Source organism: Betta splendens, chromosome 1, assembly GCF_900634795.4.
Source record: "Betta splendens chromosome 1, fBetSpl5.4, whole genome shotgun sequence".
Classification (NCBI taxonomy): domain Eukaryota; kingdom Metazoa; phylum Chordata; class Actinopteri; order Anabantiformes; family Osphronemidae; genus Betta; species Betta splendens.
Genome location: NC_040881.3, coordinates 17,558,796 through 17,573,425, shown reverse-complemented (window position 1 = coordinate 17,573,425; position 14,630 = coordinate 17,558,796). Strand labels below are relative to the sequence as shown.

Genomic DNA, 14,630 nt, shown 5'->3' with positions numbered 1-14,630 from the left:
ACGAAGCGCTTTTGTACTTTGTTCGATTCATTCATTGAACACAAGTGTTCAGCTAAACTGGGAGCTTCTTCAATGAAAATTAAAACTAATGTTCCCAAAGTTCCCAGTGTAAGATACTACACAACACCAGCACAACATTCACTGGAATCAGAGGTTTCACTGGTTGTTAAAAATGTAGAACCACAATTTAGCAGTGCTTCGACGTAACTGACACTTGTACAGTGTTTAAATAGGGGAAGAGGTGAATGATAAGTGAGGGTTAAAGGCGGGGAGTGATGCCTCAGTGGACACAGATAGTCAGAAAGTCATCACGCAACAAGGAGAAAGGAACCATGGCTTCACCTGTGGCGCTCATCCTGTGCTTGTTCATATATTCAGGTGATAAATCTGATTTAATATATTATATATGGAAATTTCCAAATTTAGCAACTGTTTTTATTTTGACAGCGTGTTCTGAGGTTACACACATTTATTCTCAGCCAGCAGTTTAAAAACAAACCGCCATTCCTTTTTTCACTAGGAAGTAGAGCCTTGTTGATCATCAGTGAAATAATCGGAACTGGTTAAAATGACATTGTGAACACCTTTACCTTAATTAGGTACTTTTATGTATTTTGTGCAAAGTTTTGCTTTGTCGTAACCTTTGCTCAGTGTGTATTTGTTCAGGTTGTTTGCTTTGCTGTGGTGTTTGTTTACACTGCATTTGACTGAGACCAGATTAAAGGTTCACTGAGTTGCAGTGCACATGGGTGAGTGCTTCTCTCTTTTTTCCTATCTCTGTGTGTAGTGGCTGGTCAGGCTCCAGTTGTCACAGTGGTGCCCCGCTCCAGTATTGTGCGTCATGGAGAGTCTGTCAGCTTCAGGTGCCAAGTGGAGAGTGGTGCACAGCCAATCCAGATGGAGTGGAGGAGAGCTAATAACCAGGCGTTACCAGGTCAAGGGTCATGATAAGTGATCAAGCACTGTTTCTGCAAAATCCCCCAAATCAGTGAGGGTTAATCGATTTTTCCTCTTTAGACAATATTAAGACTGGCCCTGATGGCTCAGTGCTGACTGTTGCTAATGCTCGACCCGGAAACCAAGGCCAGTACCGCTGTGTGGCAACCAACTCTGCAGGCCGTGGCACTGCCACAGCTGTGCTGAATGTCAAATGTGAGCAGAATTCAGCTTAAAGTCATTTTATCTGAGCTCTCTCCTCTTAAAAACACAATTTGACCAGCTCCTATGAGCCCCACCTCCAGCTGTGGGCACCTGCAGCCAGAAACAACTCTTGTTCCAGGGACCAAAGTCTAGTGTGCGCATGTATTTTAGAGCAAACGTGTGCTTAGGTTATGTTTTGTGTAATATATCCTAAGCATGTTTGGCATATGACCACACTTTGGCATCATCACTCTAGCTTTATGCCAGTTGCTGCATTCTCACAAACTCACAAACACACACACTGTCCACTGGTATATCCACTTATTCATGACATGTCTACATTTCCAACATCATTGCCATCAGAGTATGATTGTGCATCGTCTTCCTAAGTTGCACCCAGAGTGCGGCTGATACCAGAGGGACCCCTGCATGTCAGGGTAGGTGAGCATGTGACAGTGGAGTGTCGCGCCACAGGCCGACCGTGGCCAGCACTGATGTGGACGCGGCAGGGCTCCACCCTGCAGCTCGTCACCACAGCGACAAATGATGTCAACGTAATACAGGTAAATTCTGAGCACACAGGTGGGCTTGATGTTCATGCAACAAATATACAGCAATCGGTCATTTCTTTCTGCAGTGGGCTTCAGTGCGTCCAGAGGACTCAGGAGTTTATGTCTGTCAGGCTGAGAACACTGAAGGTGTGACTGAAGCTAAAATTGAGATCAGTGTAGAGATGGAGCCAGGAGCACCGCTGGCTTCAGTGAGCACTACAGAAATGACAGTGGTGGAGGGCCGCACCGTCACATTAGAGTGTCAGGCCACTGGTAAGGTCTTCATGCTTGAGTTACACTACTGCGCCCAGCTCTCATTTCTCACATTTTCACCTACCTTCCAGGTTCCCCTCCGCCTGAAATCACCTGGTCCAAGCTTCGAGCACCGTTGCCATGGAAGCACATAGTGGTTGGTGGTGTTTTGACACTGACCGAGGTGGGCCGCCAAGACTCAGGACAGTACATCTGCAATGCAACCAACTTACATGGCTTCAGTGAGGCGTACACGCAGATGGAGGTGGAGAGTGAGTGAGACACTGTACACATTCATATTCAGGCTTTTGTGGGATTTTGGACAAGCAACCGTTCTTCTCTGTCCCACAGCTCCTCCCTATGCCACCTGCCTACCTGATCAAGTGAGACTTCGACCAGGAGATGCCCTGCAAGTGCAGTGTCTGGCCCACGGAACGCACCCCATCCACTTCACGTGGAGCCGGGGGAGCAGGGGCCTTCCTGCAGGAGCAGAGGCCACGAGGGATGGAAGGCTGCTGATAGCCCATGTCAAACTCAGTGACAGCGGAACATACAAATGTGTGGCAACCAACCATATCAGCTCCAGTGAGGCACAGGCCAAAGTGGTGGTAAAAGGTGAGCAGATACAAAGTAGGCCATGGCCAATGTTACTCCGTTTTCATTTCCTTTTAGTGTTCCTGTCTTTTACCCCTTTTCTGCTTGTTTCACAGCTTGAACCAAATGATTCACTGTGTATCATCAAGAAGCCTTCAATGTTGCGCTTATAACTTTTCCAACTGATGAAGATGGTCTATAGATCAATGCTGGGCAATGAGAGAAAATTATATTTAATAGATTAATATATTATATGAGATATATATGAGAAATAAAGCTGAAAAATGTCCACACAGTCTGACCCTTCATTGTTGTGTACAGGTTGACTTCTGTTTCTTGTCTTTGTACCTTTTTGTCTGTTGAACAAAATGTTATATTTATATTTTTATATATGGAATATAAAAATATAAATACAACAATCAATGAAAATGAGAACATATTTTACAGACCTGCTATCTACAGTGCATCCTCATGAACCCCTTTGGTAAAGGGAGAGAGAACGGTTACGTAAGGCATTTAAACTACTGGAACTACTGTAATACAGGATATAATTACATGGTTATTTTCCAAGTGATAACACGTGAACAGGTTTGGCTCCTTGCAGCTCTATGTGTATACACGGACTCCAAACTCTCTGAAGAAGTGAAGTTTAGTTTGGTCAAACAAATGTGTGTACAGAATGACTCATGGATCGCTGCTGACACAAAAGTCAAAAAAGCTCTACTGCAAATGTGAGGTGTTACATCTCAAGCTCATCGCATCTGCTCTGTGTGATTGTGACTTCTCATGTTAAACCCTCAGTTTCCACAGAAAAACAGTACTCTTCAACGTCTCCTCCATTTTTCCAAGTTTGAGAGGAAACATCTGCCCTCTGTTACCCCTGTCCACCCCCTCGCTTCACACAAAGGCCCGAGGGAGGGAGGATGAAAGAGGCCAAATAGATGCATCTTAAATGTAACAGTCCTAAAAGCCACATACAGTAAGTGTGAAATCAGTGACGGCCCTAGCCACTGTGGTGCCCTAGGCAAGATTAGAATAGCCAATACGCACATGTTTTTTGTTTTTTTTCTGAAGGCTTGGAGCAGCGCCCCCTCCAGCAGGGGGCGCCCTAAGCGACCACCTACTTCACCTATGTGTGAAATAAAGAATCAAACAAAAAAGGTGTTTATGATAATGTCTAACGCAGTCCAAACCCCAAAAAGAGACATTTACAAGCTGATGTTTTAGAAAAGGCATGTCCACACATTCTGACACTTCTTTCAGTTTGACCCCAGGTGTGTCCTTGAACAGGACACTACGCATCTTTCCGGACAGCTGCACCGTGGCGGATCCTTCTCTCCCAAGGGGATTAAATGCAGAGGCTAATTTCCCCAAAGTTCTCCCCACAAAAAAGTTTTCCCATGTACTAAATTCGGTACTGGTTCTGGTACTGGTTTGGAACTAGAGATGGACAGTTCGATTCTTTTAACTGACTCGGATCTTTAACTCTCGATCAGTAAAGTGAACGAACCCTTTAAAGTCATTTGTTCATTTTGTTCATTTACAGCAGGTGGCGCTGTGGGTGTTATAATAACTGAAGACAACATGGTTTGCTTCAGCGGACTGTCATGATTTGGGTTTTGTTTCTAGTTGTTTCCTGTCGTCACGCCATGTCCTGTTTTATTTTGTTGACTTCCTGTTATCAGATCTGTTGTTCTCCCTAGCTCATTACCCACACCTGTCTGTAATCAGTTAATCACTCACCTGTGTATTTAGTCAGCTCCTGTTCCCATAGTCCCTTGCCAGATTGTCGTGTTTCTTGAGAGTTCCGAGTATCTTGTGTCTCCTGAGTGTTCCGAGTTTCCTGAGTTCCCTGAGTCCCCGAGTTTCTTGTGTCTCCTGAGTTTCGTGAGTTTCCTGAGCGTCTTGAAGTTTCCCGTGTTTCGTGTTCCTCGTGTTTTGTTCCTGTTTTGCTTTCCACCGTTTCCTGCCTGACCCTGGACTAACTACTGACCGTGAGTTTTGCCTGATCCCTGCCTGTACTTTTGCAGTGACCACCTGTGTATCAAACCCTGCTTGTATACCGGACTCGAGATTGCCTGCTCCCCTTTGTTCTTTGTCACTGAATCCTCTTGTGTATGACCTGGACCGTCTGACCCTGCCGTGGAAAATAAACCTCTGTTTGATCATTGTCCTGCCTCCGTGCTGTGCATGTGGGTCCGCCGCCTGCTTCGAGTCTGACAGAACAATCTGGCCAAACTTGGACCCAGCCAGCACTCAGCCTCCGGTCAGGTCAGTGACTGTTTTTTCTTGCTTTTTTTTACGGCGAATATTATTCACCCGAGGGAGCATGGAGTTTACCTGCGCCGAGTTACCTAGCGACCTCCAAGTTTATTTTAAAATCCTCGCGGAGGATTACCGACGAGCGCGTAACCCGGAGAACCAGCGCAGCGCTGTGGAGGTGGCGATATTGACTTTGGAGGACGAGGACAACGTATTTGGGCTCCCCAGTGTTCGTCGCCTCTATGAGCGATTGTGCGCGAGGTTCGAAGAGTTAAGCGACGCGCTCCGCACCACGCCAGCGCCGGTCGCACCGCCGATGGTTTCGGTTTCCTCCTCCCAGCCCCGTCGGACCGTCGTGTCTGCACCAACCTGCCCAGCTCCATGTTTGTTCCGCTGGGAGGATGTCCTGCACTCATGCGGTCCCCCATCTCCAGCTCAGCCGCGCGCTGTTCAGTCTCCAGCTCAGTCGCGCGCTGTTCAGTCTCCAGCCCAGCCGCGAGCTGCTCAGTCTCCAGCTCAGTCGTGTTTTGCCCAGTCTCCAGCTCAGTCGTGTTTTGCCCAGTCTCCAGCTCAGTCGTGTTTTGCTCAGTCTCCAGCTCAGTCGTGTTTTGCCCAGTCTCCAGCTCAGTCGTGTTTTGCCCAGTCTCCAGTTCAGCCGTGTTTTGCCCAGTCCCCAGTTCAGCCGTGTTTTGCCCAGTCCCCAGTTCAGCCGTGCTCCGCTCAGGCTCCAGTCGCCGTTCAGCCTCGCCACGCTCAGGTTCCAGCCGCAGTCCAGTCGAGCCCGGTCCAGGTTTCAGTCCAGTCGAGCCCGGTCCAGGTTTCAGTCCAGTCGAGCCCGGTCCAGTCGAGCCCAGTCCAGTCGAGCCCAGTCCAGTCGAGCCCAATCCAGGTCCCAGTCCAGTCGAGACCAGTCCAGGTCCCAGTCCAGCCGAGCCCAGTCCAGATCCCAGTTCAGTTGAGTCACGTCCAGGCCCCCGTTCAGTCCGGTCACGCTCAGGTCCAGCCGAGTCTAGCCCATGTTCCAGTCCAGTGGAGTCAGGTCCCAGTCCAGTCCAGTCACGCTCAGTCCTTGTCCCAGTCAGAGGGCACCGTCCGTCTGACAACTGTTAGTTCCACTCAATCAGGCCCGACGTCTCCTCCGTCGAGCTCGGCAGCTGTAAGCAGTCATGCCGGCTCCGGAGAGGACGTCGTCCCAGTTCCTGTCGACCTGTTAGAGGCCGTTCCTGTTCCTGTCGGCCATGTTGCGGCCGTTCCAGTCCCTGTCGGCCATGTTGCGGCCGTTCCAGTCCCTGTCGGCCATGTTGCGGCCGTTCCAGTCCCTGTCGGCCATGTTGCGGCCGTTCCAGTCCCTGTCGGCCAAGTTGAGGTCGTTCCTGTTCCTGTCGGCCAAGTTGAGGTCGTTCCTGTTCCTGTCGGCCAAGTTGAGGTCGTTCCTGTTCCTGTCGGCCAAGTTGAGGTCGTTCCTGTTGTTCCTGTCGGCCATGTTGAGGTCGTTCCTGTCCCTGTCGGCCAAGTTGAGGTCGTTCCTGCCCCTGTCGGCCATGTTGAGGCCGCTCCCGTTCCTGTCGGCCCTGTGGCGGTCGTTCCAGTCCTCGTTCCTGTCGGCCCGAGAGAGGTCGCTCCAGTCCTCGTTCCTGTCGGCCCGAGAGAGGTCGCTCCAGTCCCTGTCACCCTCGGAGCCGCAGCGCCCGCCGGCCTCCAGGAGGAGGCGGCGCCTGCTGCAGCTCCTGCGCACCTCCAGGAGGAGGTTGCGCCAGCTGCAGTTCCTGCGCACCTCCAGGAGGAGGTCGCGCCAGCTGCAGTTCCTGCGCACCTCCAGGAGGAGGTCGCGCCAGCTGCAGTTCCTGCGCACCTCCAGGAGGAGGTCGCGCCAGCTGCAGTTCCTGCGCACCGCCAGGAGGAGGTCGCGCCAGCTGCAGTTCCTGCGCACCGCCAGGAGGAGGTCGCGCCAGCTGCAGTTCCTGCGCACCTCCAGGAGGAGGTCGCGCCAGCTGCAGTTCCTGCGCACCTCCAGGAGGAGGTCGCGCCAGCTGCAGTTCCTGCGCACCTCCAGGAGGAGGTCGCGCCAGCCGCAGTTCCTGCGCACCTCCAGGAGGAGGTCGCGCCAGCCGCAGTCTCGGCGGACCTCCAGGAGGGGGTCGCGCCAGCCGTAGTCTTGGCGGACCTCCAGGAGGGGGTCGCGCCCGTCGCAGTCCCGGCGGACCTCCAGGAGGGGGTCGCGCCCGCCGCAGCTCCGGCCGCACCTGCATCGGTTCCTGGCGGCCCGGCTCCGGCCGCACCTGCATCGGTTCCTGGCGGCCCGGCTCCGGCCGCACCTGCATCGGTTCCTGGCGGCCCGGCTCCGGCCGCATCTGCATCGGTTCCTGGCGGCCCGGCTCCGGCCGCATCTGCACCTGTTTCTCGTCGCGGTGGTCCAAGGAGGACGCCGCTGGTTCCTGTTTCCCGTCGCGGTGGTCCAAGGAGGACGCCGCTGGTTCCTGTTTCCCGTCGCGGTGGTCCAAGGAGGACGCCGCTGGTTCCTGTTTCTCGTCGCGGTGGTCCAAGGAGGACGCCGCTGGTTCCCGTGTCTCGTCGCGGTGGTCCAAGGAGGACGCCGCTGGTTCCCGTGTCTCGTCGCGGTGGTCCAAGGAGGACGCCGCTGGTTCCTGCCTCGTCCTTGTCTCAGCTGCCGGACTGGTGGCCTCGCCCTCGGCGCCTCCTGCTGCGTGGATGGCGCTGCCTCCTGCGGCGACGTCCGCCTCGACTCCTCAGCCCTTCGAATCAGCGTCCGCCTGGAGGACGTCGCCATTCGGGGTGGTCCCCGGGGACGTCGGCCCAGCTCAAGGGCACTAAGAGGGCCACCCGGGCTCAGCGGCGGCTGAGCAGGATCTCACCGCGCCTTCACCCTCCGTGAAGGAATCCCTGAACTTCGTGTCTTCCCCGTTCGCGGACCTTGGTTTTGTCATGTGGACTCTTGTTTTGGCCCTCCTCCGGTCCTCCCTCCACCCACCCTGCTCGTTTGCCTTGAAGGGTTGGGATTCGGTCCCTCCTCCTGGGACCACCCTCCGCCCGCCCTGGTTTGGGGGGGGGGGGGGGGGGCTTCCGTGGGCGCCGTGGAAGGCGCCATGGGGGGGGGGGGGGGGGGGGGGGGGGGGGTACTGTCATGATTTGGGTTTTGTTTCTAGTTGTTTCCTGTCGTCACGCCATGTCCTGTTTTATTTTGTTGACTTCCTGTTATCAGTTCTGTTGTTCTCCCTAGCTCATTACCCACACCTGTCTGTAATCAGTTAATCACTCACCTGTGTATTTAGTCAGCTCCTGTTCCCATAGTCCCTTGCCAGATTGTCGTGTTTCTTGAGAGTTCCGAGTATCTTGTGTCTCCTGAGTGTTCCGAGTTTCCTAAGTTCCCTGAGTCCCCGAGTTTCTTGTGTCTCCTGAGTTTCGTGAGTTTCCTGAGCGTCTTGAAGTTTCCCGTGTTTCGTGTTCCTCGTGTTTTGTTCCTGTTTTGCTTTCCACCGTTTCCTGCCTGACCCTGGACTAACTACTGACCGTGAGTTTTGCCTGATCCCTGCCTGTACTTTTGCCGTGACCACCTGTGTATCAAACCCTGCTTGTATACCAGACTCGAGATTGCCTGCTCCCCTTTGTTCTTTGTCACTGAATCCTCTTGTGTATGACCTGGACCGTCTGACCCTGCCGTGGAAAATAAACCTCTGTTTGATCATTATCCTGTCTCCGTGCTGTGCATGTGGGTCCGCCGCCTGCTTCGAGTCCTGACACGGACAAATTATAATCACAAAAGGCCACAAGCAATTCAAACCATGTAAAAACCTAGCAAATACGCACCTCATTAACGTGACTTATGTCCTGCATCTTCCCTGCTTTTGTTGTTTAACAGCGTGAGCTGTAAGGATCCGTATGAACGAATCACGAACAAACTGGAGTGCTTGCTGCTCGCTACAGAGCCTGAGTGGCCTGGCTGTCATGTGACAAATTAGTGAATCCCTGGCGACAGGCGCTCAGTTGAGTGACTTGTGGACGAATCATTTCTGTGTCCTGTACTATTGACTGATCTTAAGCAGCTGCTGCCATTTGGTGAGAGAACGTACTGCATGAAAATGAAGGAATTTTTCACTGAGAGGACTCGTTCCTCCCGAGTCATAAAAAAATATTAGTTCATATTGAATGAATTGTTCATGAATGACACATCACTATTTAGTAGTGGTACTAATGGTTTGCATTTGTGGCTCTACTTTATGCTCTACTAATCCTTTATGCAACACAAATAAACTACAGCCTGAATAAAAGGTCTGAATCTAAGAGCATACTCTTAGATTCTGAGGAATCTAAGAGTATGCTCAAAGTATACTAGCTACAGGTGGTGAGTTATAAGCCGAAGAATGGCGAACAATAAGGTAATTGCTAGCTAAATTCTTTCAGTAAACAACGTTATAGCTTATAAAATCCATATTACTGGCGAACCAATCCCATTATCTGTTATTCCTACGTTCTGGGAAACTATTCTATCACCCCCCCGGGCTTTTTTATCGATTACTTTATTGAAGTTTTATGGTTATCGTGACGCCTTAAAAACATAAGCACCATTCTGAATGTGAGGCTGTGCTGTAATTCCCGTGTTGGTGTTTTTAGGCCAGTTGCATGTGTGCAAGTGTTTTGTGACTATATTGATCAGTTTTATATTTAAACATTTAAAAAACATTAGAAATTCACACTATAAAAACCCTCATCTGACTGTTTGCAATGAAAATCATTATAATTGTGTCCTGCTTCACTTCATCGAATCCATTTTTTCCTCAGTTAATGTTCACTAATAATGCTATATATTTCATAGAGTTTTGGAGATATTCATCCTGAAAAAGCGTTAGAATTAAAAAAAAAATCTTTGTGTTATTCATAAACATGAACATTAGTTTAAAGGAGTCATATCATGCTTTTCATTCTAAAAAATATTAGACTTTAATGTCTCAGTAAGGTCTCTGTAAATTTTCATCCCATAAAACCCTGTAGATCGTCCACACTGCCCCTGTCAATGTGTGGTTTTCACTCTCCATCAGCAAACGCTGTGTTTTCTGGGCGTGTCGCAAGCGAAGCTGCTCACCACACCTCTGTGCGGAAGCGCATACCTTTTTTGTTGTTGTTGTTTTTTTTTAAATTGGCTCCATGGATACGAGCCACCGCACGGTTACGATACAATAGGTGGCAGTAGTGCGACATTGAGAATGCAATCCACCCCAATCCTCCAAAGAAGAAGAAGACCCACTACAGAACTGCACGACATTAGCCAGCTGATTCGTAGCGTAGTAGAACCATACGTCTACGATCCCGAATCTGACCCTGAAGCTGAAGAGGAGGCTGTTGAAGTCACCACATTTCGGCTGATGCAAGATGTGTCTCATTGGTAATGTCGCATTTACTTCAATTTAATTTATGTAATTTGCAAAGCGACTAGCGGTTGCTAATGCGAATGCTAAATGGCGTGTGCAGCTTGAATATTCACAACACGACTTACCTGGAAAACTCTCGTTAATAGAAAACACTACTTTAGCTTACATTATACAAATAAGTTTGAGAGCATAGCTGAAATAATACATTTTACATTTACACATTTCACTGTTTTTGTCTTACTTGTGCTGCTGCTCTGACAATTTTATTTAAAAAATGTGCATTAATATTTAGAGCAATCACTGCATGACCTACCTGGGAACAAAAAGCATTGGTTCAAATTATATATTGACCTAACGTATTTTTACTGCTTTTAATTATGTTTTTTGTCATTCATGATAAATTTGACAGTAATATGTCTCTGTATCTAAAGTTGTTACAGGTATCTAGTCTACAGAGGCTAGTGATCTGGTGCTGAGGATTCCTGGGGTGAAGAATCTGAGTTGCCATCTCTTCATGCTTCTTCATGCTTGGGTTGTAGATGAAGGCAGTTTCCTGATGGATAAAACACTAAAACACTCATAGTATGATTGATGTAGACCACCTGTAGAATAACTCCTTTACCGTTTGAGTAAAAATGTGTTTTTTGTGAGTGCAACACTCATTAAGAATTTTTTTAACTTTATTTATATATAATTTATATGCGTTTTATTTATGGCCGCTTCAACTTTATAGCTTACCATATTAGAAAGAGAAAAACATGTAATTTCAATACTATGATTTCCTAAATAAAAGTGTTTTCCCTTCAGAAACAGAGTTCAGTGAAATACATAATAGTTAAAGCCAACTTTATTGTAAACCAAAAAAATGCACCACTACTCCAAAGCTAGAACAAACTGTTACCTTCACACTCCAATGTGCAATGTATAGGTTACTGAGTTAATTAAGAAGTCTGGGGGTTTGAGGACGAAGGAGAAGCTTTTGCAGGGCCTTGCAGACGAAATGCATGAAAGTAGGGTAAACAGGGAGATGTGGTGATCCTTGTTCTCATCACTATTTGGAAGACTGAGCGGAAGCAGTCCTCTACCAGATGGAAGCTGTGGCTGTCCTCACCATCACCTCATCAAAACAAAAGGTACTGCAATCAGAATTGTAGATTAGTGAAATGTTCATTATTATGTAGGTCAAAACCTTCTCTAATGTAAGAACACACAATACCAGACAAAAAATTAAACCAAACAAGAGGACAGGCCTGTCTGTGCTAAAACAACAGATAAACAGTTGTTACAATTCAAATATAAAATCTAAACAGTATATACCAGTTAAAATCTTCTATTACCTATCTTACTGTTGGTACATACAAACTTACATACCTTCACTCCTGAGCTGGGCAGCAGATGTCTGTGTACCAACAGTCTGCAGTGATTTCTCTGTTTCACAGCCTCCTTGCATGTGGGCAACTGGGATTTGCCCTCCTACAGTATAGAAAAGACTGTTACATTTACTGTAAATTGTATTGGTCCTACAAATATAATGGCTATGGTACAAGCTGTAGGTTACTGACCAGATAAGCAGCAGTTATTGTAGAGATGTGACTAATTAGCAACTAAGCTTGCAACACAACACAGTAATCATTCCAACTAATCATGTTAGAATTTGATAGAACAATGACATAACCCCAAATCACAAGTTGATTTAGGCTGGACAGGACGGGGTAATAACAAACACAACCGCGTTCATCTGCAGGTTCTTTTTGTAGCGATGACCAGCTGTAGCTCTAAAGTGCAAAGGCCTAAAGACATGCTAACGGCTAACGCAACACACAATACAGGAGCGGCAGCACGTCAACAGGACAAAAGCTCGATCCACCGCTTCCTGCCTGTCGCCAATCGAAGGCCCATCGCTATTAGCTGTTCCCCACACAGGTGTGTGGTTGCACCAACTCAGAGTAGCACATTTGAAAGGGACAAAGGCTCGGTTGACTCACTGTAGCCGTTAGCGATGCTAGCGATTAGCTTGTCTCACATGTGGGTTACTGCATTTTAAACAGACCCAACTAACATATTTAGATATCACAAGTATCAAGCACAAACTTACTACAGCGAGCTAGATCCACCGCTTCCTGTCTGTCGCCGCTGGAAGGGCGATAAAGATCAGCTGTTCCACACAGGTGTATGTGATTACAGAAAAAGGACAGACGCTAGACCCACCGCTCCCTGCCCGTAGCCGCTCGACGCCGTTAGTCATTAGCTTTTCTCCACACAGGTGTGTGGCTGCAGGAGCCCACATGAGCACATTTGAAGGGGACAAAGGCTCGACTTGCTGTAGCCGTTAGCATAGCTAGCTAGTAACTTGACTCACACATAGGTTACTACATTTAAACGGACAAACTAACATTTTAAAACATTATAAATATCAAGCATGTACTTACTTCAGTGAGTGGATGACGGACTTTAGGAATAGGTCCTTTTTTTCCAACAGGAGCCGTGAAACAAATCCAGCATTGTACGCACCCTCGTTTGAAATGCACATACGTATAAATGCTGAGGCAGTGTTTCTGGCACCGGTCCGTTAAAAATAAAAGTGACCCACAAATCCTCACTTGTTGATCCCTTGTTAAAGTGAATAGACTTTGGTGTTGGTTAGAACACCCAAGAACCGAACTATTTCTATGGGAGGACTTGGGCGCTGCCGTGCTGGTCTGTTCACGGTGAGTGAGAGGGGGGAAATGGCGGAAGTCCAGTTTTGGTTCGGGATCATTGTGGGGGTGGTGGTTCAGGATTTGCAAGGAGAACTTTCAACCAGTGTGACGACAACTGGGACACGGCCTCAGAGTAGGTCGTGGCTGTTTTCATTGGATGAGAAAATTTACGTTTTCAAAATGTGAAAAAAGCAGGAAATGCATTTCTACCGTGCTCAGTGTGTGTATATGTGACCCATAGAGTCATAGGGACGCTCCAAAATGTCTAAAAAGTGGATTTTGCATGATATGGGCCCTTTAATGAAAAGCATCAAATTTTTACACCTCATATCTCGTCTCACAAGGGTCCCCTAAATTATGACATTAATTGCATTAAAATAGACATTGTGCTTGATAAATTCTCAAAACTCATTTGAACGTAGCTATGCCATTTTCCAGAAAATAGGCTTGGGGCCCAAATGGATAGAGTAGACACCACTGCTGCATGTACTCGAGTGTTGCTTTTATAAGTCCTAATGAGTCAGGAAGCAAAAATACAGCCTATATATTTTGTGGTTGCATGAGTCAAAACATATGCCTGTTTAGCTTTACTTCCGGTCCTTTGTCATTCCAGCTGCAACCTGTTAATCATTAGTCCTGTCTTTAAGCTCAGCACTCACCTTGTTCAGTGGCAGAGTGTGTGTTTCCATGTCAGTGGTCCAACGTTCTAGTATTTTAGCCTCTGCCTTGCCTGGTCCTCTGGATCGTAAGCCTGTTGTCGTCATGTGTTTAGGTTTAGCTGTCTTAGACTAATGTAAATTGAGCACATGGCCTAAACTCATTGTGGTGATCTTGTTGCTGTTTAATGGCCACTTGTTGACTTACTTGTTTGTCTACAATTTCCCACAGGCAGATCACATTTTCCCAAGTGGTTTCTCCCTTTGGATGACTGATGGTCACGCTGAGCTGAGGTTCATTAAATACGTACAAGACGTGTCATGATGCAGCCACAAATAAATATGCGGGTGCTTTTCATACCCTGAAAGCGGCCCGTCTAAAAGCACACCAGGGCCTTATCAGCAACGTGCATCTGCTTTTTCTAAGCTACATTATCTGTTTAATCACCGCGCTGTAGAGACACTACTATGAGCTCTCTCATTGTCTTCCTTCATTCATAATACGAGTGATTTGTCTGTCTCCGTGTGTCTGCTTATTTTGGCTCTACATGTATGGAGGTCTTCCCGTGAGAACACAACAAAAATAATGGCACTTGAGAACTGAGAGACAGTGTTTGGAGGCAGTAAAAAGAAACCTTTGACTTGCTGTGTGAAACAGAAAGGCTGAAGAAATATTTTATTATCAGCTTACTATAACAGAGTGGAAAGGCTGCTGTGTGTTCTGATGCTGATGATAAGTTCTACTGCAAATTGAACAGCAAGACACTTACGCATTGTTTTATGAATCTGTTAGTAGAAGATACGTGCTTAGTTCCTTCACTGCTCACTTCCAACTCTCAGTTGCCTAAAATTTGCTTGGTTCATTTCCTTACCTACAGGTTTTCTGTCTTCTGCTTCAAACCAGTTTCATTTTACACTAAATCGTCTGCAAACCATACGCAGGCACAGTGAGTTAACAGTAAACCTATTAGTATATCTTAAGTTCTACATCAGTTACAGTAAATTACATCGCATCCATGTGACATGTGACAAATGTAATTCAATCTAAAGAAGCTTTCAAGCGTGTAGACACAATGATTTAGAGTCTGCCTC

General features: G+C 47.7%; 1 protein-coding gene and 2 long non-coding RNA genes across 3 annotated transcripts; 2 read left to right on the top strand and 1 right to left on the bottom strand.

The window, feature by feature from the left end:
- The first annotated feature begins 229 nt into the window (after window positions 1–229).
- LOC114851771 (basement membrane-specific heparan sulfate proteoglycan core protein-like) lies at window positions 230–2,828 on the top strand. Its single transcript, XM_029143464.3, has 8 exons — window positions 230–378; window positions 788–934; window positions 1,018–1,152; window positions 1,531–1,703; window positions 1,778–1,964; window positions 2,036–2,215; window positions 2,295–2,558; window positions 2,654–2,828. Exons 1-8 carry the CDS (start codon window positions 276–278, stop codon window positions 2,656–2,658), a joined length of 1,194 nt encoding a protein of 397 aa, XP_028999297.1. The 5' UTR covers window positions 230–275; the 3' UTR covers window positions 2,659–2,828.
- A 6,886-nt stretch (window positions 2,829–9,714) lies between these two features.
- LOC129604525 (uncharacterized) lies at window positions 9,715–10,993 on the top strand. The gene is made up of 2 exons (XR_008695469.1): window positions 9,715–10,197; window positions 10,615–10,993. It is a non-coding gene; the product is annotated as an uncharacterized LOC129604525 (long non-coding RNA).
- Window positions 10,994–11,012: 19 nt separating this feature from the next.
- Window positions 11,013–13,197, bottom strand: LOC129604522 (uncharacterized). Its single transcript, XR_008695465.1, has 3 exons — window positions 12,613–13,197; window positions 11,555–11,656; window positions 11,013–11,319 (listed from the first exon to the last, which is right to left on the bottom strand). It is a non-coding gene; the product is annotated as an uncharacterized LOC129604522 (long non-coding RNA).
- Between the last annotated feature and the right edge of the window lie 1,433 nt (window positions 13,198–14,630).

Bases quoted from the DNA above. Each gene is read 5' to 3' on its own strand.
- LOC114851771 (XM_029143464.3), top strand. From the start codon at position 276: ATGCCTCAGTGGACACAGATAGTCAGAAAGTCATCACGCAACAAGGAG. The intron at 379-787 runs GTGATAAATCTG...CTCTGTGTGTAG, and splicing joins GTGCTTGTTCATATATTCAG to TGGCTGGTCAGGCTCCAGTT. The intron at 1,153-1,530 runs GTGAGCAGAATT...CGTCTTCCTAAG, and splicing joins AGCTGTGCTGAATGTCAAAT to TTGCACCCAGAGTGCGGCTG.